Source organism: Poecilia mexicana, unplaced genomic scaffold (assembly GCF_051168715.1).
Source record: "Poecilia mexicana isolate PSO_F unplaced genomic scaffold, ASM5116871v1 scaffold_2, whole genome shotgun sequence".
Classification (NCBI taxonomy): Eukaryota; Metazoa; Chordata; class Actinopteri; order Cyprinodontiformes; family Poeciliidae; genus Poecilia; species Poecilia mexicana.
Window position 1 is genome coordinate 41,880,102 of NW_028263371.1, and position 26,300 is coordinate 41,906,401.

The 26,300-nt window shown below is 39.1% G+C and overlaps 1 protein-coding gene across 1 annotated transcript; it reads left to right on the forward strand.

Moving 5' to 3' along the window:
• The first annotated feature begins 81 nt into the window (after window positions 1–81).
• On the forward strand, window positions 82–24,096 carry map3k20a (mitogen-activated protein kinase kinase kinase 20a). Its single transcript, XM_015008548.2, has 20 exons — window positions 82–358; window positions 3,425–3,643; window positions 4,489–4,576; window positions 8,250–8,351; window positions 9,823–9,888; window positions 9,995–10,023; window positions 10,581–10,718; window positions 12,887–12,973; window positions 14,054–14,128; window positions 14,223–14,329; window positions 17,519–17,654; window positions 18,437–18,481; window positions 18,559–18,589; window positions 18,673–18,812; window positions 18,913–18,975; window positions 19,693–19,782; window positions 21,514–21,630; window positions 22,319–22,393; window positions 22,504–22,648; window positions 22,742–24,096. The coding sequence occupies exons 2-20, from the start codon at window positions 3,485–3,487 to the stop codon at window positions 23,437–23,439; spliced, it is 2,391 nt and encodes a 796-aa protein (XP_014864034.1). The 5' UTR covers window positions 82–358; window positions 3,425–3,484; the 3' UTR covers window positions 23,440–24,096.
• The last annotated feature ends 2,204 nt before the right edge of the window (window positions 24,097–26,300 follow it).

The following is a 26,300-nucleotide window of genomic DNA, read 5'->3' on the forward strand; positions in this document are numbered from 1 at the left end:
AATACTGGCCTTACCTATAATTTCTGACTGCTCCACCCACTTCTGGCAATATTGACGAGATGTAAACAAATCTGGAAAAGTGTTGGGTTATCCCACTGTCTTCCAGCAGGGGGAGCTGTTGTCATCGGTTTGGTCGCTGGGAAAATGGGTTATTCTGCTGAAATAGCCGCGTCCCCAGAGTTGCGCAACCAGTCAAACTACTGGGGTAGGGAAAAGGAAATCAGAAATGAAAGATCGTCACACGTGATTTCTCCGGAACTGCCAGTTGTATTCCTTTAAGTTTGTTTCGTGCCCGGCGCGACCAGGAGAACCGAGCCGAGCCGCTGCTGCGAGGCTTCACGCCGAACTCTGAATGTTGGTATGTAAAGTTTCTAACAACTTCCCAGCCTGTGACTTTCCCCTCCTTCCCCCTTGAGTGGGAAAAGAAGGCAAATTTACAGGCTGGAAGAGTTTCTGCTGCCATGTGGAGACGGACAAGTTGTAGTAAGATGCATTTCTTAGGGCGTATAGGAGTTGAGCTGCTGCGTAATATCTACTATTTGCAATTCAGTACTAGCCTGTATATGTTGTAAACAGCAATTATCCATTTATCATATACAGTAAAGTCTGCATGTGATTTTTGACCTGGGCCCAACTATTGAATTGATATTATAGAACGGCTTTTGCTACAACACCACTTTAGTGACGTGACAGTCTGAGTTATAACTAAGTCGATGAATAAATTGCGTGGACAAATATGTGTTCACTGGGTTTTCAGTAAAAAAACAAACAAACAAAAAAGGCAGAGAATTGTCCGTTATTTATTAAAATGTATCCATAGTTATGGTGAGCTTTAACTGATTATCAGCACAGACACAACCAGCGGATATCATTCAATTGGTTTTAAATTTGGACACACATTGAGAGATAAGATGGTGACCAGAATCACGCAATTTTACGTCTGGTGGGCCCAATTTTACGTCTGGTGGGCCCGAACTGGTCATCAATTATCCAGATGCAGATTAGTGAACACACCATCCATGAGCACCAACAGGTGTCTTTAGACCACTCTTCAGTGAGGAAGTTGTTGCTGTAAAAAGTAATCCACTTCAGTTAATGTTGAAGTGGATTAATGACAAATGTCATCTAAAGGGATGTTACAGGACAAACAGGTCCCATTTATTATTTTAGATTATTTTAGTTCATTAGTAATATCAGAAATTGTGGACTATGCATGATTTAGATCAACATTATACTTCCTAGATAACTTTTATGCAGAGAGACTCATACTGCTACAGCCCAGAAACGGAATTAGAATTACAACAAACTTAGAATCCAGAAATACAGGAGCAGTCACCACTTAGTTACTTTTTATACTACTACTTGTTAGAAACTGTGACTACTCATTTCTAATCCAGAAAAGGTCTTAGAACAAACTTATAATTTAGCTACTCATCTTTAGATTGTTATCAGTTATTTAGAAACTGTGGAGTATTCACTTTTAACCCAGAAAAGGAATTAGATTAGTCACTTTTTAGCTTATTTTTTCAGAAACTGTAGAGTACTCACTATCTAGATGCAGAGACACTTTTGGATCGAGACTACTTTTTAGACTCCTGTTCTTCCAACCCAGAAATGGAATTAGACCAGAGGATACTTAGCAACAGGAGCACCTAGTTACATACATACTTTAGATCAACATTAGATTATTTTTCTTCTTTTGCTCTTTCCTTTGGTTTGTTATTTTGTTTGTATTTCCTTTTAACTTTTGTAAAGCACTTTGTATTGTCTTGTTGCTGAAAATGTGCTATATAAATAAAATTAACTTTACTATTTACAAAAAAAAAATATTAGAACGAATTAATGCAACGATACAGAAAATGGATTTTTAGTTAGAGTTACATTTTATCTGGTTCGAACTTATGTTATACAGTTCACTAAAAATCAGTTTATAATTCAGCTGGTCATAAAGTCAGAGGATGTGCAAAAACTCTAAGAAACTAGAAAGGAAAGGTATTTCATTTTCATGTATGCCATCTGTTCGCTCAGGATGACAGTCGGACATCTGTAGATAAATCTGAACATATTACAGTAAAAGTTCCTTTGTTTTTTCCTGGCGAATCATACACATACCAGTAAATTAAAGCTTTTTTCACCACTTTTTTGAATATTTTTTGATGTGGCTCACGTTATGCTTTCATAATAAAAACTATTTTGATGAGCTAGGACTATAAACATGGGATTTTACAGTATTTGTTGACTCTCAGCTGTGCAGAATTGGAGCTGTTTTTAAAAAATTGTGTTTGGATTTTTGTTGTTGTTGAAATCTTTCCTTTTTCAGGTGAGTCAGAAAGTAGAAAAACATATTTAGCTGCTAATTATTTAACATAAATCAAACATGAAAATGTGTAGCCACTGTATTTTATCTGTTAACATAACTTTTAAGCAACTGATGTTTGATTTAGTTTGATGACAAGTAATGTGTTTGTTGGTTCTTTTAAATGTTTCTTTTAAACCCGATGTACAGAAAAATTGTAATCAAGTTCAAAATTAGGCTTATTTTTAATAAAACCTTTCAGTACAATATCTTTATATCTGTATTTCTGCTGATAAGTCAAGCATATTTTAGAGCCTCTTTTGTCCCAGAGGCTCTAAGCTAACCAGCTTAGTTTGCTTATGCCTCAGGCTGGTTCTGGATTTGATATTAGGCCATCGGATGTGATTGCACATTGAAGCGGTGTTTGCTGTCAGGTGAGAAACCTGCAGCAATGACCGGAGGAGTGCCACCATATCCCAGTAACCCTGGCTTCTTGAGTGGTCGGACAATACTGGAGGGTGGGGAACTGGGCTACTGAGCAAATTGCTTTGAAGCTAAGTATAGCATGAATACAAGTAAATCAGCAGAAAGCGGCGACTCCCCTCTGTGACAATGGAGACATTTCCCACTGTGATGGATAGTAATCCCAATGAAGACCAAGGTAACAGCCTTTTAAGAGCTGTAATTGCTCCGCCGTTAAATGGGGAAGCCCAGGAACAATAACAGAGCTACAATTTCCTGTAATGATGGAATTATTATTATTTTTTTTGTACAAGATGCTTTTATGCTGTTGCAGACAAACAAGGGAGGTGAAAATCAATCTGTGGATTCTGCCGTGGCAGCTCCCAACATGGGTTTACAAATCATGTTTGGCCTCAACATGAGCAGAGCTGTCTCATTCTTGGCTTGGCAAGATAAAGAGAATATGAGGATCCCTCCCTGCTTTTGCATTGGTTTATAATCACAATCTGTGCTTGAGCCAAACAGCAACAACAACAAAAAAAAAATAAAAAGGAAAAGTCCGTCTGTAGCCGCATCGCCTCCAGCATCCTTATACAAGCGGACAAGCAGCCTTTTCGTTTCTGCTGAGTTTGATCAAAACTAAATGTGTCTGTTTATTTCACGCAGCTGTAGGTTGGACTCAACCGCTTGTCGTGAAGCTGAGTCGGAGCCGAGCGTCATTATGAGATGTCGTCTCCCAGAGCGTCCTTCGTGCACATCCAGTTCGATGACATCCTCTTCTACGAGAACTGCGGCGGCGGCAGCTTCGGGAGCGTGTACCGGGCCAGGTGGATCTCCCAGGACAAAGAGGTAGCAGTGAAGAAACTGCTAAAGATTGAGAACGAGGTAGGAGACGTAATTCCCCGGGGGCCGCTTTTATATACTTTTTAATTGTCAGTGTGGTAATCATTTTAATTACTACCCCATTTAGCTGGATGTGGTGACTTCTTTACCCATCACTCATGGTCATTATGCTCGCCCACTCTGAGAAATGTGCTGCAAGAAGAAACATTTATTGCCAAAGGAAAGAAAGTGTTTGGCCCAATTACTGCAGGGACTGCTCCTGAAATCTCTTTGAAAGCACACCCTAGTTCTCTTGAGGACAAAAAAAAAAAAGATTTATCTTTGAAATCTTTTCAGGGCAAATTGTTTTACGCGTGTTGGCCTTTGAGCGTTTGAATATTGCCCATTGTTTCTTTCATGAAACTGTAAGAGATCACAGATATCCATTCAACTTCACTCAGCTGCTAAAGAGATGATTGTTCAGTGAAAATGATAATGTAATCCTTTCACATTGAACCAATTGTTCCCTTAATTATAGACTGTGATAACAATTAAATGAACTCATTCTGTCAGGTTTCTGTTCATTCAAGAAACCACCAGACGCAAGCTTTTCTGGGCAAAAATTAGACATGAGTAGTTCTTTATATATGCTACACTTTTAATCAATTGAGGATGGAATATACATTCACAGGCAATTAAAAGTTATTTTTTTTAGGATAATTTTTAAAATGTTTTTTTTTTTTCACTTTTAAACACATTTTCTTGTCAAAATACGTCTGCAGGCAAAATGTAAGCAATTCACGTGTTTGATTCTTAAAGGTAGCTGTTTTTATTCAGACCAAGTCAAAAGCAATTTAACCTACTTTCATCTTTGAAGTTATTTTTTATCTCTTGTTCTTCTTCCTCAGGCAGAAATCCTCAGTGTCCTCAGCCACCGGAACATCATCCAGTTTTTTGGTGCGATTGTCGAGGCTCCCAACTATGGAATCGTCACTGGTGAGCTTAAACATCAATCCTCCTCCAATAGAGAAATCAAACACTACAAAGTTACGAAAATACATTAAAAAAAGAGCTGAGTCTTGGATACATTTCTATAAAAGCAATAATAAACAAACAAAGAAAAACTTAATCATGTTTAGTTCAAATGATCATACAGCCTTTCTGTGTGCCTGACAGTATTATTTACTTCCTTTGTAAAGGGCAAAAAAAGTAAAGCAGTTGTTTAAACCACAAAGTACGGGTTAAAATCCTTCTTAAAGTAATAAATATGGTTCAAAGATTTATTGAATCATGCAATCATAAATAAAATGAGAAATTAAAAGGCAGCAACAATAGTTTGCATGTTTGCACCAAAGTTGAATGTTGGTATTGACTCTGAAACTTTCTTTATATTTCTTTAAACACTTTTGTAAAATACTTAATACGACTTTCTTGGTTTTCTTCACGGACTGGCCAGCCTTGAAGAGCTTTGCATCGTCTGCACTCAACTTACTGGAAGACAATGGTGGCAAAACTGTCCACACAGTTTCTTTTACTTCACCACGGTTCAAAAAACCCTTTCTTTGGTTTTAGACGACGCTTCAGCTGTTCTTCCTGTAGCTGACGTCATTGACGATATAGAGGTGATTACTGCAGGCCTGTTGTGCCTCATTGATGGATTCAGAAGCATTATCGATCTCAGTTAGCTTTGTTTTATTTAACAGCAGTTTGAGCTAAACGTTGCTCAAACTGTCTGAATTCATCGCAATGCATGTCATTGGTCTTTTATTTCTGTGAAATCTGATAAGGCTCCTCTGCAGCTCTGGCGAAGTGTTACGGAAAGAAATTCCAGTCAGACGACGAAGACTAAACCACAATAAGAGGCTTCTATCAGGAAATAACATCAACAACAAAATAAAACAGAACGTAAGAAAGTCAGGCCAAGAAAAAAGTCCTATAATTAGAATCAAAGAACTGAGGTAAAAAGATTATTTAACCAGTGAACAGAAGCACAGTGGTTGCACCAAGAGATATAAAACAATCTACCAAACAGTTAAAAAGGATTCACAACTCTTCTTCTCCCTTATTAGAATTGATATACTTTAATGAATTACTCATTTGCAACTTTACTGAAACCTCATTTGACTTGCTGGTGATCTGCTGCGTCTGAAGTAGATCATGTGGTTTGATCCTAAGGGATCTTTTGGGATTGGAGAACGATGTGTCCTCACGCCTCAGCAGCAGATGTGAACGTGCGTAGGCTTGAGCAGTTTGATTTTCTCATCGGTTCAGACAGCAGCCACAGAAGATGTGAAAATGAGCCATCAAGAAAAAGTTGCTGCCTGGACCTGGTTTCTCAACGTGCAACGAAAATAACCTAAAACAAACAGTTTGTGTTTGGTGACTCAGCGCGTAAAAATCTGTGAAGTTTAGAAAGGATTGCATTCTTCGTGGCAGAGCCCCCTCCCACATTTTTAATGTCCTGTCCATATTTGAACAAAGATCGGCTTTTGTTGAGGAAATATGCTGTGAATGAAAGCTATAAGAGTCGCACCCACATCCTGAGCAAGGCCTTTCACCTCCTTTCATCAAGGCTTTGAGTTTACACCAATAAATTATTTGGCAGTGTAACCATAAAGTTATTGTTCTCATAATTCAAATTTGAAATTCAGCCGTTTCACAAAAATAGATACTTTTAAATAGTTTATTTCTGGTCATTTTGAATATAATAGCTTATAATACATGGAATACAAGGTTTCAATAAAAGGCTATGTTATGACCTACATAACAGTGATGACCTGACTGTTGTCCAGCAGTCACTGAGACTCTCCACAAGAAGAAACAGCCAGAAAATGTCACTGCTAAACAAAGCGTCAATTTCAAGGAAAGTTGAGTGGAAGAAAAAAGTGTGGTAGAAAAATATATTCATGCTACAGGGGTTAAAAGCAAAGACCACTCAAGAGATTGGGGCCCAGTTTTCCTTTTTGAGTTGAAGTACTGATATGAATTAACTTCATGATCACTTGAATTATTCAACATATATGTCTCATTATACAGTGAAAATATTTTGAGATAATTTATAATTGTGTCATTTTTTTCCATAGCAAAATGCTGTTTTTTTAACAGGGGTGTGCGTGTGAAGTTGTGTCAAATACAATAAAAAGATGGATGAATTTAAGCGGCATAAAGTAAAAAATGAAACTGGAAGCAAAATATCCTAAAATATTTTCACAGAACTGCCATAAAAAATGACAAGAATAAATCTTTCTCAAACCATTGCAGCAAAATGTACACGCTCATAAATCTTTGGGTATATTTTAGAGTTTTAAATTAAAATTATGATTCATCTAATGTTAACGATGGTTTTCCAGTAAAAGTGAAACATGTTTGTCTTGAAATAATGTCCTTTTTCTTGGAACAGCAGCAGAAGAAAAAATATTTATTATTCCCAGAAGAGCTGCATACCATCCATGCTTAACATGGATGATCCTGCTGGACCTTTCACAGACTCTTACTTTTACAAAATACCGTGTTGGCGAGCTTTTCCGGTTACAGTGAAGGAAAACCCCCAGAAGAGTTAGAGAAAGTCCTGAGCTCCCCTCCAGCAGCGGCGAGGCAAGCGGTATGAGTTTATGACGGCAAAATCTAATTAACACAATCAACAGAAAAAAAAAAAAAAGCTTTACTTGTTTGCTTTGCCGTGTCCTCATTCACCGACCTTGCTGGAAATTGCTCCTGAATGTTGACACAAAACAGTTTCCTCTTTCTATGAAGTCTCTCAGGGACCTGCAGGAGTTTATCCGTACCTGCTGTCACTTAGCAGCAATATAAACTTGATGAGTTTCGCTGAGTTGTTGTTTGAGGGTAAAGGTGGGTTTGCCCGCTCGACTAAATGTACGTTAACTTAGCCTTTTTCATCTCTCTGAACTCAAATGAAAAGTACGCTTTACAACTGAGCTGTCACTTTTATCTGTGCAATGTGGACAAACTTGTTCAGGTGCAAAGTGCAGAAGCTAATCGAAAGAAGGAAGTAACTTTGTAAGAAACAAGTATTTACATCTAGAGACACACTTCTTCTTCTGCTGTGAAAGTAGAAAGAAGCCCCACGAAGTCCAGCGCTGTAATAATGAGTCTTTTTTTGTGTTTTATGATTGTTAATTAGGCTCCTGTCTTGGTGCCTCTGCATGTTTACAGTACCGCGTTAGGATACCGTTGGTTATTATGCACAAACAGAGCCTTCCTGCTGTTCTAGCTGCTGCTTGTTTATCTTTATTGAAGCACCTAAATAGCCCCTGTCTACAAATGAAACGTTCCCTTGCTCTACATATCTTTGATATACAGAAGCTTCATCAAAGCCTTTCTTCCAGTGTCTTGGGCTTTTTCTTTTTCTTTTTTTTTCTTCTTCTGCAAAGCAGATTTTGCAGAGCGCAGTGTGATTGTCAAGTTTTATATCCTGCTAATGGCTCATTAGAAGTATGCAAGTGAAGCCTTTGAAAACAGGCCAGAGAGGTTATTCCTTTGTGTTTTGCGGGATGGTTAGAAAGTGACAAATACCTCGAGAGGAGACAAAGGGCAAAGACGCTGCGGTCAACTGGCAGTCATGTGGGGTCAGTTTTTAAGCAATTCTCAGAAAACTTGAGTTCTTGGTGTTTTCCTCTTATCAAAGACACATTTCCTAATGTTTCCTCAGAGTATGCAAGCGGTGGCTCCCTCTATGATTACCTGTCGAGCGATGAGAGCGAGGAGATGAACATGGGGCAGATCATGAGCTGGGCTGCAGAGATTGCTAAAGGTAAACATGAGTTATTTATTTTTCACTGTAATACAGAAGAACAAGGAGGTATTCTTTCTCTCAACACACATCTGGAGGTGATGACAAGACATCAAGTTCAGTGCCTTTAAAAGTATTCGTTCGGCTAGAGTTTGTCAACATTTTGCCTCATTACAACTACACATATTATTTGACAGTTTTCAAATGTTTTACAAATAAAAACGGAAATGTGTGGTGTGCAGATCAGTGAGGAAAAAAGTTGTGGAGATGTTGAAAGTAGGGCAAAGTTATGAAGCAATATTGCTCTGTTTAGATGAAACCAAAACTAAACATTCTGCCCTATATGGTAAACTAATACCGTACATCACCCTGAACACACCGCACAGTGGTGGCAGCATCATGTTGTGGGGTTGCTTTTTTTCTGCACAGTCAGGGAATCTGGTGGTCACAGTTGATGGAAAGATGGTTGGAGCTAAATATAGGAACATTATGGAATAAAACCTGTGAGAAACTGCAAAAAGACTTGAGACTGTTATTTATCTCTGACTATGAGTATAAAGATATAAAAAATATATTGTAGAATTTTGTCCAGATTTAATTCAAGTTAAAACATGACAGGATTTAAAAAGCAGCTGATACCAAAAAACTCTGAATTGGCCCCAAACATCACGCTATCAAATCAGACGCCAACTTCTGACTTTTGCTATGTCATAATTTCTGGGATGAACAGACCAGCTGTTATTTATTATTATTTTATTTATTTTTATTATCCGACTATTTATTATCAGATAATCTGACTATCTGACTATCGAGTGTGCATTTTCAGGGTAAATGTGTTGCACTCAATTGTCCGGGATGTCTTAAAAACTGTTCAGAAATCTGAGTCTGGACATGTATTTAGTTTTGAGATGGATTAGAAACCTTCTTACTAGGTAATTATGTATTGTGCTGACTCATAAAAAGTAACAAATAAATTGGAAACCAGTCAGACTTCACCGGTTTGTTTTAAATGGCGTATCTTGGTCTGTTATTAGTAATGCAACCTGAAGCAAATGACTCATCCAAATCCACCCACATGGTTTAAATAACAGAATAACCCACTAAAACCCACACACAGTCATAAAAAGTCATAAATTATTCTATTTACTTAAGTCTAACATAAAGCATTCCATATAAATCTTATCAAGGGACAAAACATGACTTTTATGATTTTATGAATGAAGAAGAAGAAGAAGTGTAACTGATTCTTTAAATTCATCTTAAAGTGATACAATCAGATATGATGTTTGATTTGCCATTAACTGTGTTTAGTTGTGTTTCTAGCATTCAGCAGGAAAACTTGCTGAATGCTAGAAAGCATTTTTATTTTAAACATTTTCACTTTTGGGCATTTCGCAGCTCCTGCTGGTACCTGCAGCTTGTGTTTAGGGACAAGAAGCAATTCATGCAAAGCGAGTTTCCGCTGATGTCTCACTCCTCTCCTCTTTTGTAGGAATGCATTATTTACATTCAGAGGCCCCGATTAAGGTGATCCACAGAGACCTGAAATCCAGGAATGGTAACGGATTTCATATCTACACATGAATTAAACCAAGTCCACAACATTTACATCTCTTATGACTTAGAGACGTTTTTTTTATGTGTTTGCTTTTCTTTTTTCTCAGTTGTTTTGAGCGCAGACAAAGTTCTCAAGGTAAGTCGTTAGGTTCCTTGTGCTTCTTTTTTTTGTCTTAATGATAATAATACAAACATTAAAATGTGATATTTTACAAAATTTGAGTCGTGTTTTATCTAAGTTTTAGAGCAGGAAAATACAAGTATTTGTATTTATTTGCAGCTTGAACACAAGAGGGCAGTGACTAACTTTACATTTATAACTAGTCACTGGAAGTGCGGCCTGTATAACTTACCGGGCAGATTGGATCACATTTAATTATATAAAACAAAAATTACTACTATCATTTCAGTTCAGGGTTTTCGAGATTGAGTTTAGGCTTTTCTATGATTAGTTATCTGGTAGCTGGAAGACTCAAGGTTATGGCTCGCTGATGAGTGTCTGAGGCATAAGCTGTTTATCTACTGTTGTTTACAGTTGCTTTAATAATTCAAGATTGTTCCTATTTGTTTTATTTTGATTGTGACCTAAATTGTGTGAAAAAATTGAAGTTCATCATATTTTGTAATACGATGCAATTATTATATGTTAAATATCACTAAGCAGTTCTAATCGTTTTGTTTTTGTTAACTCAGATATGTGATTTTGGGGCATCTAAGTTCTTATCCCACACCACGCACATGTCCTTAGTGGGAACGTTTCCCTGGATGGCTCCGGAGGTTATCCAGAGCCTCCCTGTGTCAGAGACATGCGACACCTTCTCATACGGTGTGGTGAGTTAATAAAACATACTGGTGTAAATTTGATATGTTTCCACTTTTCAGGTTCAAAATGTGCATATTTGTTTATACCACTTTCTTTAAGATGAAGATTAATGCCTGTTGATTTTGTACAAATCTTGCACACAAGATTAACGCCTGTTAAACCTTGAAATAATCACATTCTGACGTCAGAAAACTACTGATCCTGAGTCCCTAATATCCACAATAGTAACGCAACTAACTAATAAAACCTGCAATTTATTTATTTTTTTGTTATCAATTGAGAAAACCAGTGAATATTACATTTTGCCATCATTACACATCAAAATGTTTGTGGTGTTTAATTTATGTTTCTTTCAAAAGCAACTCTAACGAGTTGGATTTTTAGTCTAGATTTTAAGGAACGCAGTGTTTCAGCCGTTTTGCAGTTTTCTGCTTGGTTCTGGATGCAGATTGATCACATCAATTAACAAATCTCACTAGTTTTCCATCGCAGTTTGATCAAATGTGACGTCATTCCTAAATCTGAGTTTTTAATTCAGAGATTAACAGAGTTCCTGTAAATACTTGTAGTTTTCTTCCTCTTGATTGATTGATTTGTCCTACAAATAAGCCGATGCAATTAAGTGGCAATCTGATGCAAAGTGAAAGGTCTTAAGAGTGATTGATGAGAACTGTGAAGATAAAAGCCCGAGCTGAAGAATCTGGACTCTACTTTGTTTCTAAAGTGAAGACTTGAGTGACAGGCTTTTTCTTCCAGCAAAGAGGAATCAAACTTGTGGAAAATTTTAATACGGTAAATACATTTGCACAAAAATGCACTTTAGTCTCTCTCTTGGCTGCCAGGCACTCTTTATACATTTTTTTTTCTTCGTGGGTGGTCAAAAACAGGAGTTGTGACCTTTGCAGAAGAACAACTTCTTAGAAATTTGGTGTTTTTTCCATTGGTCTTAAAAGCTCCTCGGGGTGTTTGGGAGTAGACATAAAATGAGTCTTTTCTCAGTTACACTTTTAAACTTTCTATTGGAGAACGTGAAACTTTCTGCAGGACAGGAAAAAAATAACGTTTAATTTAGACTCTTATTTAGTCACTCTTAATTTGCACAGTAATTTGCACAGTAAGTGCAAATACGATCCAGTATTCAGTAGAAATGTCCCCTGAGTATGTAGATTACATTTTCAAACAAATCCCTTCACTCATACTCATATATTGTACCAGTGCCATAAAAAAGTAATTGCCTCTTTCCGGATTTACTTCTGGTTTTTGCTCCTTTTTTTTTTCCCACACTTGAGATGATGCTTTAGATCACCAATTAAATGTAATTATCAAACATAAACAATATGAGTAAGTACAAAATAGATTTTTAAAATCGTTATTTTATTTATTAAGGGAGGAAAATGGTCTAAACCAACCTGATCCTATGTGGTAAAACGAAATCACCCTAAACATAGCAACTATTACTGCCAACTCTTGGTCAAATCGGCTGTAAAATCTCTTTTAATCACTATATTTTAATAACATTTTAAGTACAAAGTGACATTATCTTTAAATAACTAAAATTACATAGCGCCTTAAATAACCTAATAACCATTAACTCAGAAATGAACAGGCACGTTATCATCAGAAAAGGTAAATACAGCATTTTATTGCCTCGGGAAAACAGACCAATATTACTGCTGTTCAAATGCTTCTGTAGTGATACAAGTGAGGCAGCATTTGAAATTACAGGATTACACAATGGACTTCACCTCAGCGGACTTGAAACATCTCAGTTCTGCAGATGCTGCTATCGCCACGGGGCTGATCTGGGACAGTAATTAACCTGCATACAGACAGAATCTGGACCAGCTGGTACACTGGTGTGGTCAGAACCACCCAGAGCTTAACCTGCTCTAGAACAATAAATAATTAGGTGTGCAGAGGGGATGACCAGGCCTAAACCTCCCTGAATCCAGGACTTGTACATGATTAGGGTCAGGAAAAGGACATATGACATCTCGCCAGACCCCCCACATTCTGGACCCAAACTGTTTAAATCTTTAACCTTTAGAAATCCTGAGTGGAACACAATGCGCTGTTAGCATAAATACACTTATTTGCATGTATAGATGTAATGACTGTACATGTGTGTGCATTATTACTTTCTTTCCTGACTCTTTTACCTAACTTTCGTTGGCAGGTGCTTTGGGAAATGCTAACCCGTGAAATACCCTTTAAAGGCCTCGAAGGCCTGCAAGTAGCCTGGCTGGTGGTGGAGAAAAATGAGGTATTTTATTATGTGCTTTTATACAGACATACATTTCTAACCCTCTGAGCTTTAGGTTCTTTATTTGCTTTTTTTTTTTTTATCATGAATTAATACATAAACACTTAATGTAAAAGTGTTGATTTTGTTTGTTGTTGTAACAACGGTAAATGTAATGATAGCTCTGCTACTAGTAAAACTGTTTATTTGCCAATACTTCTCAGTCAATGCCAAGCCGTTTGTGGTGGAGACAGTGTGATGGTCTTTACTGGATAACCAGCCTTGTTATTGTTGGACGCAATCTCACTTCAAAGATACCAAGATGAGATTCTGCAGCCCTTTATCTCTACTGTTGAAGACAAACTGAGTTCTCCAAGATCTCAGGGGTCTCAACCCACAAAGCAGAGTTTATCATGGACTACTAGTTTGGAAATAGAGAGGAAGAAATATCCTGTCTGCAGTCTTGATCTCTTGATCTAAACTGTATTGACTTGTGAGATCAGTTTCTTTGGTTAGTGCCAGAGAGACCAATACAGCCACACCCACTGACCTGCAACAAATGCTGGATCTCTTGTGGATGCCTATTTCCACAAACCTCCTCCCTGGAGCTTCCACCTCACAGAAAACCCCTCCCTCAAGCCTTCCCCACTCTGCTCCTCCAGACTAGCGGCAGCAGCAATTAGCAAACACCTGGTGGAACTGAGCATCTGCTGGGCTCATCATACAAACTACTTCTAAGTCCAACGCTCTTAAGAACGGCTGTAATAGAACCATTGTTGTGACAAATTGTTGGAGGTGGAGTGTCAAAAACACTAGAAGCTTCTTAAAGAGACAGAGGACAATTTCAAAGCAATAAATTGCAGAGTAAAATTTCTTTTTTGTTTGATATATGTAGCATTTTTATAAAAACTGAACATAACTTGTTTACTTAATTGTGCTCTAAAATTGCACCATGCACTATGTGCCTGGAAAATACATAATATGGCCATTTTAATTGTACTACTGAGCATGAAGAAAGCAGTCTTAATTCTCTGATTTAATGTTTTAAGTCAAAGTAATAGACACTCTGAGTAAAGTTACTCTGTCCTGTGGCTATTTCAGAGGCTAACCATCCCGAGCTGCTGTCCAGAAAGCTTTGCAGAGCTCATGAGGAAGTGCTGGACTGCAGAGCCAAAAGTGAGTCGCATTCGCAGTCCAATTCAAACACATGCAGAATGTGTGTTTTGCTGGGAGTCAGAATAAATATATGTACATTTATATACTCATGCAGGAAAGGCCGATGTTCAAGCAGATCCTGTGCACATTGGAGTCTATGGCTAAAGACAGCCGACTTCCTGAACAGTGCAACTCTTTCCTTCACAACAAGGCTGAATGGAGGTAATGTGATCAGCTCTTCTGCTCAGCCCGTAAATGCATTTATGACGCTTTTCTCTTGCCAGTATACTGCCTCAGCCTAAGATAATGCGCAACTGTTTGCTAAGAATGATGTGGAAATGTAGCTGATGGGGGCCGCCAGGCATAAAAAAGAGCTTGAGATCGTGCATATAGATCCTTAATAATTACACTGATAGCGACATAAAGACATGAAAACCCCCAAAGAATGATCCATCTGGATATACTTCCTCTCTTTACCCATAAGACCCTAAAAATAATCACCATCTTTTTCAAGTAGAAGTGTTTAATTGGCCTGTATGAGCAGCTGGATGTTTGGTGATGTTCAGCACAGCCTGAGGCTCAGCTGTCACTTTATTCTCTGTCTGCCTCTCTGCGGGCCTCGTCTGTTCGCTGAGGAGTTTTTGCGTTTTTCATCTGAGAAGTTGTGCTGGTTGCACCGTGTCCAGGCAGCCATCTGCAGGTGGAGGGAATTTCAGATTTGGAAAGCAGAAAGCGAGAATGTGTTGCACAGAAAGTTTGCTGGATGGTGGCATAAAGGAAGAGACTTGTGCCTGATGAGAGCAGGAGGGAGCTCCGGCGAGGACGATAAAGAGGTTCTGTGTTGGCTGGACTGAAGAGAGTTACTGCTTTTATGTAATTTTTCTAATGATTTTGTATTTAAGAAGACAGCATAATCATGCATATCTTGCTTTCACTCATTGGGCTTTAAATGAATATTACTTAGCTGAATAAAATATGTATATATAGAGATATGTCGATCAACATTTTGCAGATGATTCTGAAGTTTCAACGTTTCGATTGGATCTTTGCCAAATTTTATTTTGTTTCTTTCTTTTTATTATTTTTTCCAACCTTCTAGGAATTAGTGTCCTTATGTAGGTTCCTGGTAGGAGCAGAGGTGACAGCATAAAGCGTTTGTGGAGATTTACTGTAAGAATAGGCTTTTGCTAATATTTTAAAACAAACTGAAAATTATTATGGAGTTGATGTTTTGAACATTCTGCATTTCTGCATTCTGTATTCAGCCTTCCTGTTATCTATTGAAAGTCTACCTCTTTTTCTCGCTGTGCTAATAAACTAATCATCTCTCGACATGTTGAGAAAATATAATTTCTTTTTAGATAACTTCTAACAACACCATGCTTTGTTTGATCTCATTTTTAAATACTCGACTGAAAAAGTCAGCAACATCTTCTACACAGAAGGCAAAGATTGGGTGTTATCAAAGCTAGCTGCTAGTTCTTATTGCGTTACTTTCATTGTTTTTCAAAATCAGTATACCTTTTGCATTCTCACCTACCTATCATCTGGGTCCAGTGACAGTGAACCTGCACATATTTGCATATTTTGGGAAGCGGATGTATTTTGTCACGCTATGTTCCTTGGTGCTGACTGGGTGGACCTTAGAGAACATAGATTAGGAAGGCCATCGATATTGGCTTCTGCGGTAAAGCCAAGATGGTTTCCACTGTGTGCATGAATGCATATTTTGGTGCTTCAACTACAAAACAGGCAGTTCTAAGCATTTTCAGAAAAGGTCCCAAGTATTTAGTCATTCACAGCCGAATATGTTCCCTGAGCTCCGTACTAGGAATTTCAGTTTTGCATCTCTGTGCATGTCTCGTTCCCCTCAAGTTCATTTTTGATGTTCATTGCAGTGTGCAGCTTTTAACAATGAGCTTAAGGATATCCTTCAGAGCCACAGAAAACACAAATCCAAATAAAATTTTGTTTTACCTGTGAATTATTTTGGCTAGACCATTTTCAGATGAATGTTTTATTTTATTATTTATTAAGCCATTTAGCTTAATAAATAAGCTAAATGGCTTATTTAGCTTAGCCCCCCCCCCCAAAAAAAAAAAAAAAAAAAAAAACAGAAACATTTTTTGAAAGACATCCAGAAAGCCTTAAATAGTATTTATCCACACAACTTTAAAAGGTTAAAATAAAGGGTTCATCACTCTGGAAGGTGTAACATGGTTTAACACACAGGGTTATTTCTAGTGGGAAGCTTCAGAGCTTCAGAGCTGAAAGAACAGGAAAAGCAAGGTTTGCCCTTCCTGCCTGGAGAATATTTGCTTATCATTGCCATGTGAGAAGCTTGTGCAGCTCCACCTGCTGGACAAGAATAAAGTTATCCAACGTGAGTAGAGCATAATGCACTGGGTATTTCCAAGGATTAATGGGTTTCCAGCAGAGCTTTGCTCTGGTTTAATTCACGGTTCTTTCTGGGATAGCTCAACACATCAGTTGAGTTCCCTGTCTGACAGGTGTGTTATCAGTGTCTTTCTGCCAACATCGACAGGACACATCCGCAATTCTAGTAGAAACAGTTTTGAACACCATCAACAATAAAGGCAAAATGTATTACTAAGCAAATAAAGAGGTAGTTTTATTCAAAGAAGGCACTAGTGAAGCTGTTGCTCAACATTCACAACGAAACAAAATGAAGATTCAGCTTTTATCTCCACAATGCAACTGGTTCGGAAGTGCAATAACATCCTAAGAAAACAAAAGAAAGATTATGTTTAGAAAAGACACAAATGAGTCCCTGCTGCTAAAATGTATAGAATATTCTGCTCAGTGCTAATTGGAACATTAAATTATCATTTTTTTAACTTTTTAAAAAATATATTTTCATGCCATTGTAGCATCCCCAATTGCATATAGAAACCCAGAAAATGTAATGTGTGAAGTAAAGAGTGGAATTTTTAGGATCTTTTTGTTTGTTTCTCTATTTTAACTCTACGCAATAATTCAAGAAAATTCAACAGAAGGGTCTTAATTAAAACTCTTACATTAGCTCTGCTGCTAACTGGTGAATTTACCTTGATTGTTTACGTTCTCGTGTCCTTCCTTTGTTCCTCACCTGCTTGCCTCTGTCCTTTCTTTCTTCCTAGTCTCCTTCATTCTTGCCTGTGTGTTCTTCGTACCTCCCTTTCTGCTATTTATCGTCTCCTCTTTCTTTTCATCACTGTGTCGATCCTTCTGCCCTTCCTTGCTCCCTTCCTTCTTTCCAGTTTCTTCGTTGTTGCAGATTAAAAATGTTTGCTGCCAAATCTCTGGAAGATGATTTCTATGTTAAAGTGTGCAGTGCAGACACATGTCTGCTGATGGGGGAAACATCTCGATGAGCCCAACCTCTAAAAGCTGATGTTTGTTGTGCTGAAGGTGTGAGATTGAAGCTACTCTTGAGCGGCTGAAGAAGTTGGAGAGGGACCTCAGCACCAAGGAGCAGGAGCTGAAGGAGCGGGAGCGCCGCCTGAAGATGTGGGAGCGCAAACTCATCGAACAGTCCAACACTCCAGTGAGTCTCTCGTGATCCGGTGTTCACTTTCAACCTTCTTAGGATCTCGGGATAAAGAGGCTGAATGCAAAAGCCATGCCTTCGTGAGTGCTTTTACAATGCCTCACAAATAATTCACTAATTTGATTTAGATATATTATGATCCACTCTCTCTAAGAACTGCAAGAATCAAGTAGGAATGATCAGGTATGTTTAAAACCCTCCACCTGCGGACATTATGGATGTCATGTCCTGCGGGCCTTGTGTTCAGGATGTATAGTGCCATGCTGTGCAGAAACAGCCGCGTGAGCCGGCTGCTTAGAGAAGTCCAGGCTTTTATGATGAAGTGACATTTTGCTGACATTAAGATTGGCCAATTTGTTCTGGATGTGGTGGAGTGCAGTTGTTGAGACGCACTTTCTTACTTGGGTAAGAAAAGTTCAAGCTGTTTCTTTTTTTTTTTTTCTTTCTTTATCTGACTGACCTCGGCTCAAAACAAAGGAAAGGGGTCTATTTTATTTATTTTATTATTTTAGAGAAATTTTACATTCAAAATAGTGTAAAAATAATTTTCAATATATTAATTCTGTAAATAAGAAGATAAATCTTGTGCACTTCAATATTAGCGACAAGTTCTTAAATAACATAAGCAGAGTTCTCCTAGTATAAAGTATAAATGGTAAAATTCCTATAAAAAAATCACCATAGTCCATTTGGACATTTTCTTATATTATAGACACACCTGATGTTTATTTGCACACACAATCCTTTGCTATAATCTTTCAATCTGTGTTTCTCTGCAGTTGCTGCCAACCCTCGACATATACACATGGACAGAGGAGCATGTGGTCAGTGTCACTGTTTTTTGCAACTATTTTTTCATTTAACAACTAAAACTAATGCAGTTCCTGTTTTACCTTTACAGTATTTCTGGATGCTGCACTTATTTGGTGCAGGTTTGTTCCTTTCTCACACCTTATTAGTATCAGTGCGGGTATTTCAGACTCTAAGCTCTTAACTTATTGGTTGTCTGTGTCAGGAGATGGAACGTGTGACATGCAGCTTTATGCCAACCTATTCAAAGAAAACCACATCACCGGGAAGAGGTTGCTGCTGCTCACAGAGAGCGACATGAAGGACTTGGGAGTCAAGTCCAAAGGTCACGTCATGCACCTTAAGGCAAGGCGCTCATTACAACCTGATAACCTATAAAGCATAGGTTCAAAGCCTACTCCTTTGTGTCATTACTGTAAAGTGAAAAAGATTGTCCTCCTAACAGGCAGAGATTGAAAAGTTAACTAATGATTACCTCGGGTTTCTCCACTTCCCACCACTGCTGAAGGTATGGAGTTTCTTCTTTTCCATTGACAAGTGTGCTGATCAAAATCTCCTGTTTTTTGAAAACCTTAACTTGACAGCACCGATATTAGCCAGTTGTGTTTATGGATGATCTGTAAGAACTGACTGCATCAAACTTTTCAAGAGCAAAAGTTAAGTTGTTATTTGGCAAATGCCCATTATTAAGAGCAACAATGGCAAAAGAGGAGGAAATAAGAAATTATGAACTAAATTTGCTAGTACTTAATCTGATGAAATTACATCATAGTCTAAAAAGATAGTTAATTTCGTGTATTAGGAAACTGAGTTGCTTCCAATTAGTCAGCGTTAGCCTAATGCCAGCTAGCATTACGAAAACAGCCATGAATGTAGAGGCTTACCTTAAAACTGAGCTTTCCAAAAGGCTGCCAGCATTTCCAAATCCAGGGTGTTACATAACAGACTGAAGCTGAATATTTGTTGTCTTCAGATTAAACAGATCGGTGACCGAAATAGTTAGCTTTGAGTCATTTATTCTCCGTAACATCTTCCAAATTGAATACTTATTTTACATCGAACAGATAGAGCTTTGTGGTTATTTATGACTTACTGGTTATGCTGAATTAATGTTTTTGAGTTTCTTACTAGCCAGTCACCAGTTCATTTATTTATTTATTTATTTTTGGTACATCTCTATTTTCTGCTCATATTTGGGTTTGTTGTATTTTTTTCACCCTGTAAGGATGAGCTGGAAAAGGAGGTGGAACAGAGTAAAACCGTCAATCTGGAGCTGGTGTTTGGGTACCACTGGAAAGCAGGAACAGGGAAATCTGTAAGTTTGCACAGAGACACATTGACTTCAACATGTTCTGCAGCTGTGAGCGTCTGATGCGGCTCCTTATTGGTTCTGTGAAACCAACAATTAATGAATACCACACAGAGACGCTGAGTTGACTTTGAACATTTGGGCAATAATAATGGATACTTTCCTCGGCCCGCTTGCTGCTGGAGCTGTTTGTTCTGAAGATGCATGACGGCGGCCTGTTAAACTGGCCATTGAGGGCATCACTAGACATGTATTAAACCAGACAAATAAACATTTCACTCTCAGCCTTGTACCGCATCCACCTCGACTCGCTCACAGCCCCTTTGTTGGGGTGTGAAACTGTGGAGAAAGCGGCCGCTCTTCACTTGCTGTTTGAGTTTAATCAAAAATAGCCCATTTAGCCAGAAGTCATTTTCCTTTAAAAGGCAAACGTTATTTAATCTTTCAGCTGTTCATTGTCCCATCATAAATAGTCCTCTTTCAGTGTGTTCGGCGGGGCTGAAACGAGCCTGCTAATTGCCTCCCATTTCTTCTGACATGTGGTGGTTTAGTGGGTAGAAAACACAGCAGGGAGAAGGAAACAGGAGGCTGAGAAAATGAGAGCTAATTATTTTCCCCTGCCTGGTGTCAGGTTCCGTGTCAGCCTTGTTTTTACAAACTGGAAGGTTTTTTTTGCACTAAATAAAACAAACCCGCGCTGCATTTTTTTTTTCCCTTTGCCCCTCTTTGCTGGCGATGTCATGGAAGCAGCTGCACTTCTCAAAGACAAAATGAGAGCCTGCGATTGTGCGGCCACCATCTGACAGCCACTGAGGGTCCCCTACTAATGAGGATATCACCGTGCAGCCAAGTGAAAGGTGCTGAATTATGTATGAGTTGTCATTAGACGCACTTGGGTCCTAGGCATCATTACCAGACATTGTTTCTGCTGGAGTGATTAGACTAGCGCGGACCTGGGAAGCCCCCGGTGCGACCGTCCAGGGCCGACGCCGGGGCCAACGCGGGGGCCACTGGCGTGTCTCTGAGCCAGAGGCTTGCCGAAGCTCGCGCTTTGAGCCGCTTCCAGCCCCCAGGGACGATGAAGGAGAGGTCGAAGGCTCCTCAGACGAGTGTGTTAGCGCCACTCCTCTGATGTCTCTCTCTGTGATCTCGACACAATGAAATGGCCCGAGCCGTGAACCCAGCACGGCTAAGCGGTGACCTGTGGCTCCGCGGCCACCTCTTTAGGATAGGAGGATTCATTACTGCAATGTCAGCACTCTGCATGCAGAAAGAGACTGCACTGATTTGTGCCAGGGAGTTGGATGTACGCAGGCTGCAGCAGTTCATGGGAAACAAACAAACAAAAAAAAAAACTCCTCGCTGTAAGAAATCAACCTGTGATGGACAATTATTGCTGGCTTCTTCCAAAAATCCAGTGTTATTCTTCATTTGGATTTATTTAATAATTTGTAATCATCATTTAGAGAAAGACTGAAATCTTCTCTTAAACCTTTTATTCAAATTGCAGTTTTAAAAACCTCTTCTTTGTGAATTTAAAAGTTTGCTGTGTCTCACCGTGTGCATGAGGCTTCACAAGCCATAAACTGCCGCTACAGTTAACTACCTGTAGGTTGTGCTGTTGATTTATGTTCAAGAAGAAGTCATTTCTTCCCCAACATAATGGTGTAATTAGAAACTTTGTCATGCGTGTGAAGCAGAGGTACATTATCCCGCCGTTACCTCTTTTCTTTCCAGGACTGCAAATGGAAAATGTACATGGAGCTTGATGGAGATGAGGTTGCCGTAACCTACATCAAAGATGTCATCTTTAACGCCAACAGACCGGGTGTGGAAGTTCTGCGGATGACTAAGGTGTTGGCAGAAAATCGCTTGTTTTTTTCCTTTTCTCCCTTGTTTTTAGAATTGCTAAATATTTTTACCTGAACGATGTCAGTCAGGTTCCTCAGTCTTCTAGGTCACAGCGATCCTCCGGGTTTACACAAAAGGGAGATGGGCTCGTAACTATGAAATGACTTCTGCATGAGTTGATAAATGTTTTTTTTTTATAGAAAACAGCGTTTTGCATGTAATGGGAAAACTTAGATTTGTTCCACAGATTTGCTGTGTCGCACATGGCTTGTGGCAAACTCCTAATTGGACTTCTTATGACTTTGACAAGTTTACAGTACATCAACCTGAGCGGAAGACCTCTGATGCTACTCCAGAGTTACCATAGGTTTTGCTTCTTCAGTTAATTCTCTTTTTGCCAGGCTTGTTAGATTAGCTGGACTGACATTTCTTGGTAGATTGCCAAAGTGTCATCCTGTTTTCATTTACATGAGGTGGATTGAACAGTGCTCCATAAAATGCTGAAGCTTGGGATATTGTTTTATGATGTAGTCCTGCTTTAAACCTCTTCACAAGATTGAAATTCCCCAATTTAAGAAAAACACGCCGAGGGGCATGAAGACTTTTCAAAGCATTGTAAATTAACCTGCAAGATGAATGTACTGTCCCTGCAGTTATCAAATGTTTAACTTTTTGTATGTTATTCTTGCAGCCACCATTCCTGATGGATAAATGGATCGTTGGATTGGAGCAGAACCAGAAAATAGACTACACCGTCAATTATGAGGCGAGTCATTCCAGCACAGCAAATTTATGAACCTCGAATCCTGTGTGACGGTTAAAATCTTTATTTAAATATCTATTTCCGTTGTGCTCTTTTCGCTCTTGACATATTAGAACGACGTGAAGTCACCAAAGTCGACCAGACACAGCTGCATGTTGGTGTGGACCCACAGCGGTGGACAAGATGAGATCAAAAACGTGGAGCTGGTCATCGAAACGACTCCAGTTGTGGCGGACCCCAGAGATAGAACAAACTGTAGTAAGTTGCTTCTCTTAAAAGGCATCTTTAAAGTAATACTCTTGTTTTGAGTAATCAAGATATTCAAAGTGCATTGCATATTGTTTATTTAAGATTTTGATCCTGCGTGGATGAACAACGTGCGGCACAAACACATGATGACGCAGAAGTCAAACCACAAGACGACTCATCTGAACAGGTCTGAGGCCCAAACTCTGCCTCAGTTCCTCTCTGCGCATGAAAGCCAAGCATTTTCCTACGCCGCCGCCTTGCGCCGCTCTCCAAACCACCTGCGCTCCTCTCCCTGGACCGACTCTCGCTGCTCATCGCCGACCGGCAGCCTGTCGGCCAAACTGTCACCACTAACCCTCGGGTCTAAGGGCAGCAGTCCGTCCAGCACTACGTCAGAAAGCACGTTAGAGCGTGAGCGCCCGCGCAGCGCCGGAGGGATGTACGACCAACGGAGGAACAGCTACTTCGGCAAGGCGTTAGCAGTGGGAGGCGGGCAGGGGAGGGGGCATTGGTGGACAAACAACAGAGGAAGCAACAAGGGCGGAAAAGGCTCACGGCAGCCGGGGAGGCCGCGATCAAACAGTTACAGCGTCACACCTCAGAGCCGCCCGCCGCTGATACCGGGTATATGGTCTGTGACAGGAAGCCCCAGTGAGGAAAAAGAGGGGGGCAAAGCCGGTGACGGAGGGTGGATCAAAGTAGAGCGACACAAAAAGCCACCCCGCCAGGACAATAAACCAGCCAGAGGTCGAGGGAGGAGAGAAGGCAGGGGAGGACGTGGCGCTGGAGGAAGATCATAATGTGGCCCAACTACTTCTATCAGAACATGAATTACATGAAGCGCATGCTGGAAGAGAACCATACTGAGGCGTGAGACGTCTCCATCAAGCTTCAACTACTTTTACATGTCCTTTCTCGGGATAAAATGAATGAGTCCGTATGCTCAGAATGTATTTATTGCACAAAACAGATCATTTTGTCTTTAATTCATTTGATTTTACGGGCTGGTTGTATCCACTAATAGACTAGTTTTAAGATGGTTATTTATAATTGTTGTTGTATGCAAATTGCAGCTCAATACCAAAATAAAATACAATGAAGTTTTAGAGGTTTGTCTGTGAACTGTTGCTGCTTTTTTTATTTTACATGGTTTTCTGTCCAGTTCTTATAGCTATGAACATATGTATTCATATGTAGCTATGAACACATTGTGCAGCGACTGCCTTAAGAGTAAGAGAAGTAAATAAGTAAAGCACAAAAATAGAAGTTGTCTGGCCAAGAAGGCCTATCCATTCAGTCAAAACGGGATCTACGATTTATTTATTTTTGAAACACACAAAAATCCAGCAAACATAACCTGGTACCTGAGAGACACTTCATCGTTTACCTGGTTAACTTGTAATGAATTCCAAGTTTTTATTTAATTGGACATTGAAAATAAAGCATTTTATTTCAAACATGTGAGCTTTCATTATCTTACAACCCATCTTTCTCTTAAAACTGATGAATAAACACAACCCACTGGGTTATTTTGCTAACCCAGCCCTGCAGTTATTTAACACAATAGGGTTGAGTTTGGTGTTTGAATCAACATATGGGGTTAGCTTTTCAACCTCAAAAATAGATAACAGTGACAAATGTCTAACACTGGCCTCCAGAAAGTGTCTTAAAAAACATAATCCATAATCTGAATTACTTAATGGCTAATATTTCACTTAAAATGAATAATCTATCCGTTGTCCATGCATCAGCTGATGGCCAAGAGCCAGGGCACACTTTGACTAAGTCCTCAATCTATCTCAGGCCTCTATAACCATCCACTCAACGTAGGGGGCAATTTAGCAAGGGCAAATAACTCCATACATGGTGGGAGGAAACCAGGGTGACTGCTTATTACCCTGTGATAAGCAGGTGGTGCTAACAACTGCACCACCATGCAGCCTAGAGTGGATAATGAAGGAAAGGCAACCGTATGATATCTTAATATTACACTGCAGAAATACCGCTTGTATCAGTTGACTTCATAAATGGCTCTTTGGTCAAAGTGTGAATGCTGAGCATTAAAAATATTACATAGCAACATCAAACTTGTTGTTCTATCTTGTGGAAACACAGACAAGTTATTATGATCTTTAAACATTAAAACAAACTCAGCCTGCAGATGGTATGCTACATCTTAAAAGAAATATATTTTTTTTGGGGGGGGGGTTTGAGGTGAGGGTTCAGTCTTTGCTTTTATTTACCTTGTCAATTTGGAGATTGTCTTCTTACCACTTTTGCAATGTTGTTTTCAGATAGCTTGGTTTCATCTAAAAAGTTTAAAACCACAATGTTGGCAAATCTGAGCAAGCGTCCACATTGCCAATGTGGAAATTTGCCTTATTGGAAGACGTCCATTGGATTCTAATTAGAATAGATCAAAATATGCTGCAGCAGCCTTTATTTTTGCTAATTATTATGATTTTCCACCTACAGCTGACTAAAACACAACATTGAAGGTTAGCATATCACACCAAACCAATAGAAAAAACTATTAATTTAGAAATGTGGAATAAACGAAAGGTTTAACACTTGCTTAAACATGTTAATTTTCAAGAGGTGACAAACAAGCATAATTTGAAAATATAAAGGTATATGCAGTCATCCAATGCCTAGGTGGGCCCCATGTGGGGGAAAGGAGGGCTGATATATGGGTCCCATATGGGTTTGTCCGCGGGTTCCATGATGGCTCCACATGGGTTTGCCCATGTAGGACCACAGCCCACATGGGCCCTACATGGGCCCTAAATGGACAAACCCATGTGGGCCACCACCATATAGGGCCCATGTAGTGCCCATGTGGGCTGTGGTCCTACATGGGCAAACCCATGTGGGGCCATCGTGGAACCCGCGGACAAACCCATATGGGACCCATATGGCCTGCCCTCCTTTTCCCCACATGGGGCCCACCTGGGCATGCTGGCAGGGAGAACCACTGTAATTCGGAACAGAGTGTAAAGCAAAGTGTTCAGACAATAATATTCTGTGTGCGTTGATATTAGATGAGATTTCAATTTGTTTTTAACCATTTATGACAATTTTCCATAATACTTAACTACAATGTAGTCTAGGCTGTAAAATATTTTCTCAACAATACCTGAAATCATGCACTGCTACACCGCTTATAGAAAAGCAAATTACACCCTCACTAGTGGCTAGGTCATGTTTCTTCCCAGTTGATTTCAGAAAACATATAATACACATTTATCTCCTCTACATTTTAATTTTGTAATGTAGGTCTTTAAGTGATTTATACCACAGATTTCGCAACAGGAAGTCTTCTATTTCTGTCTGTTGAAAAACTTTCTTGGATTTCTTTTTTTTATCAGGCACTTCCTTTATTTCTATAGGAAACCTTATCTCACATCAAATGTAAAGAAATTGTAAAGAAAGAAAATCTCATAACCCTGGGGATTCTTTTTCTCCATATCGACCTGAAACTTGATAACATCTTGGATCGTTTACAATATTTTACGCGCCTTGTATGCAAATGAAGCAATGAAATGTTCGCGCCACTGCCAAGAACATGGAAGATGCATAACAAACCTCGCATTAATGTTTTAATCAGAAATGTATCAAAATTCAAATACACGCTGGACTCAAGTAAAGAATAAAAAATGAA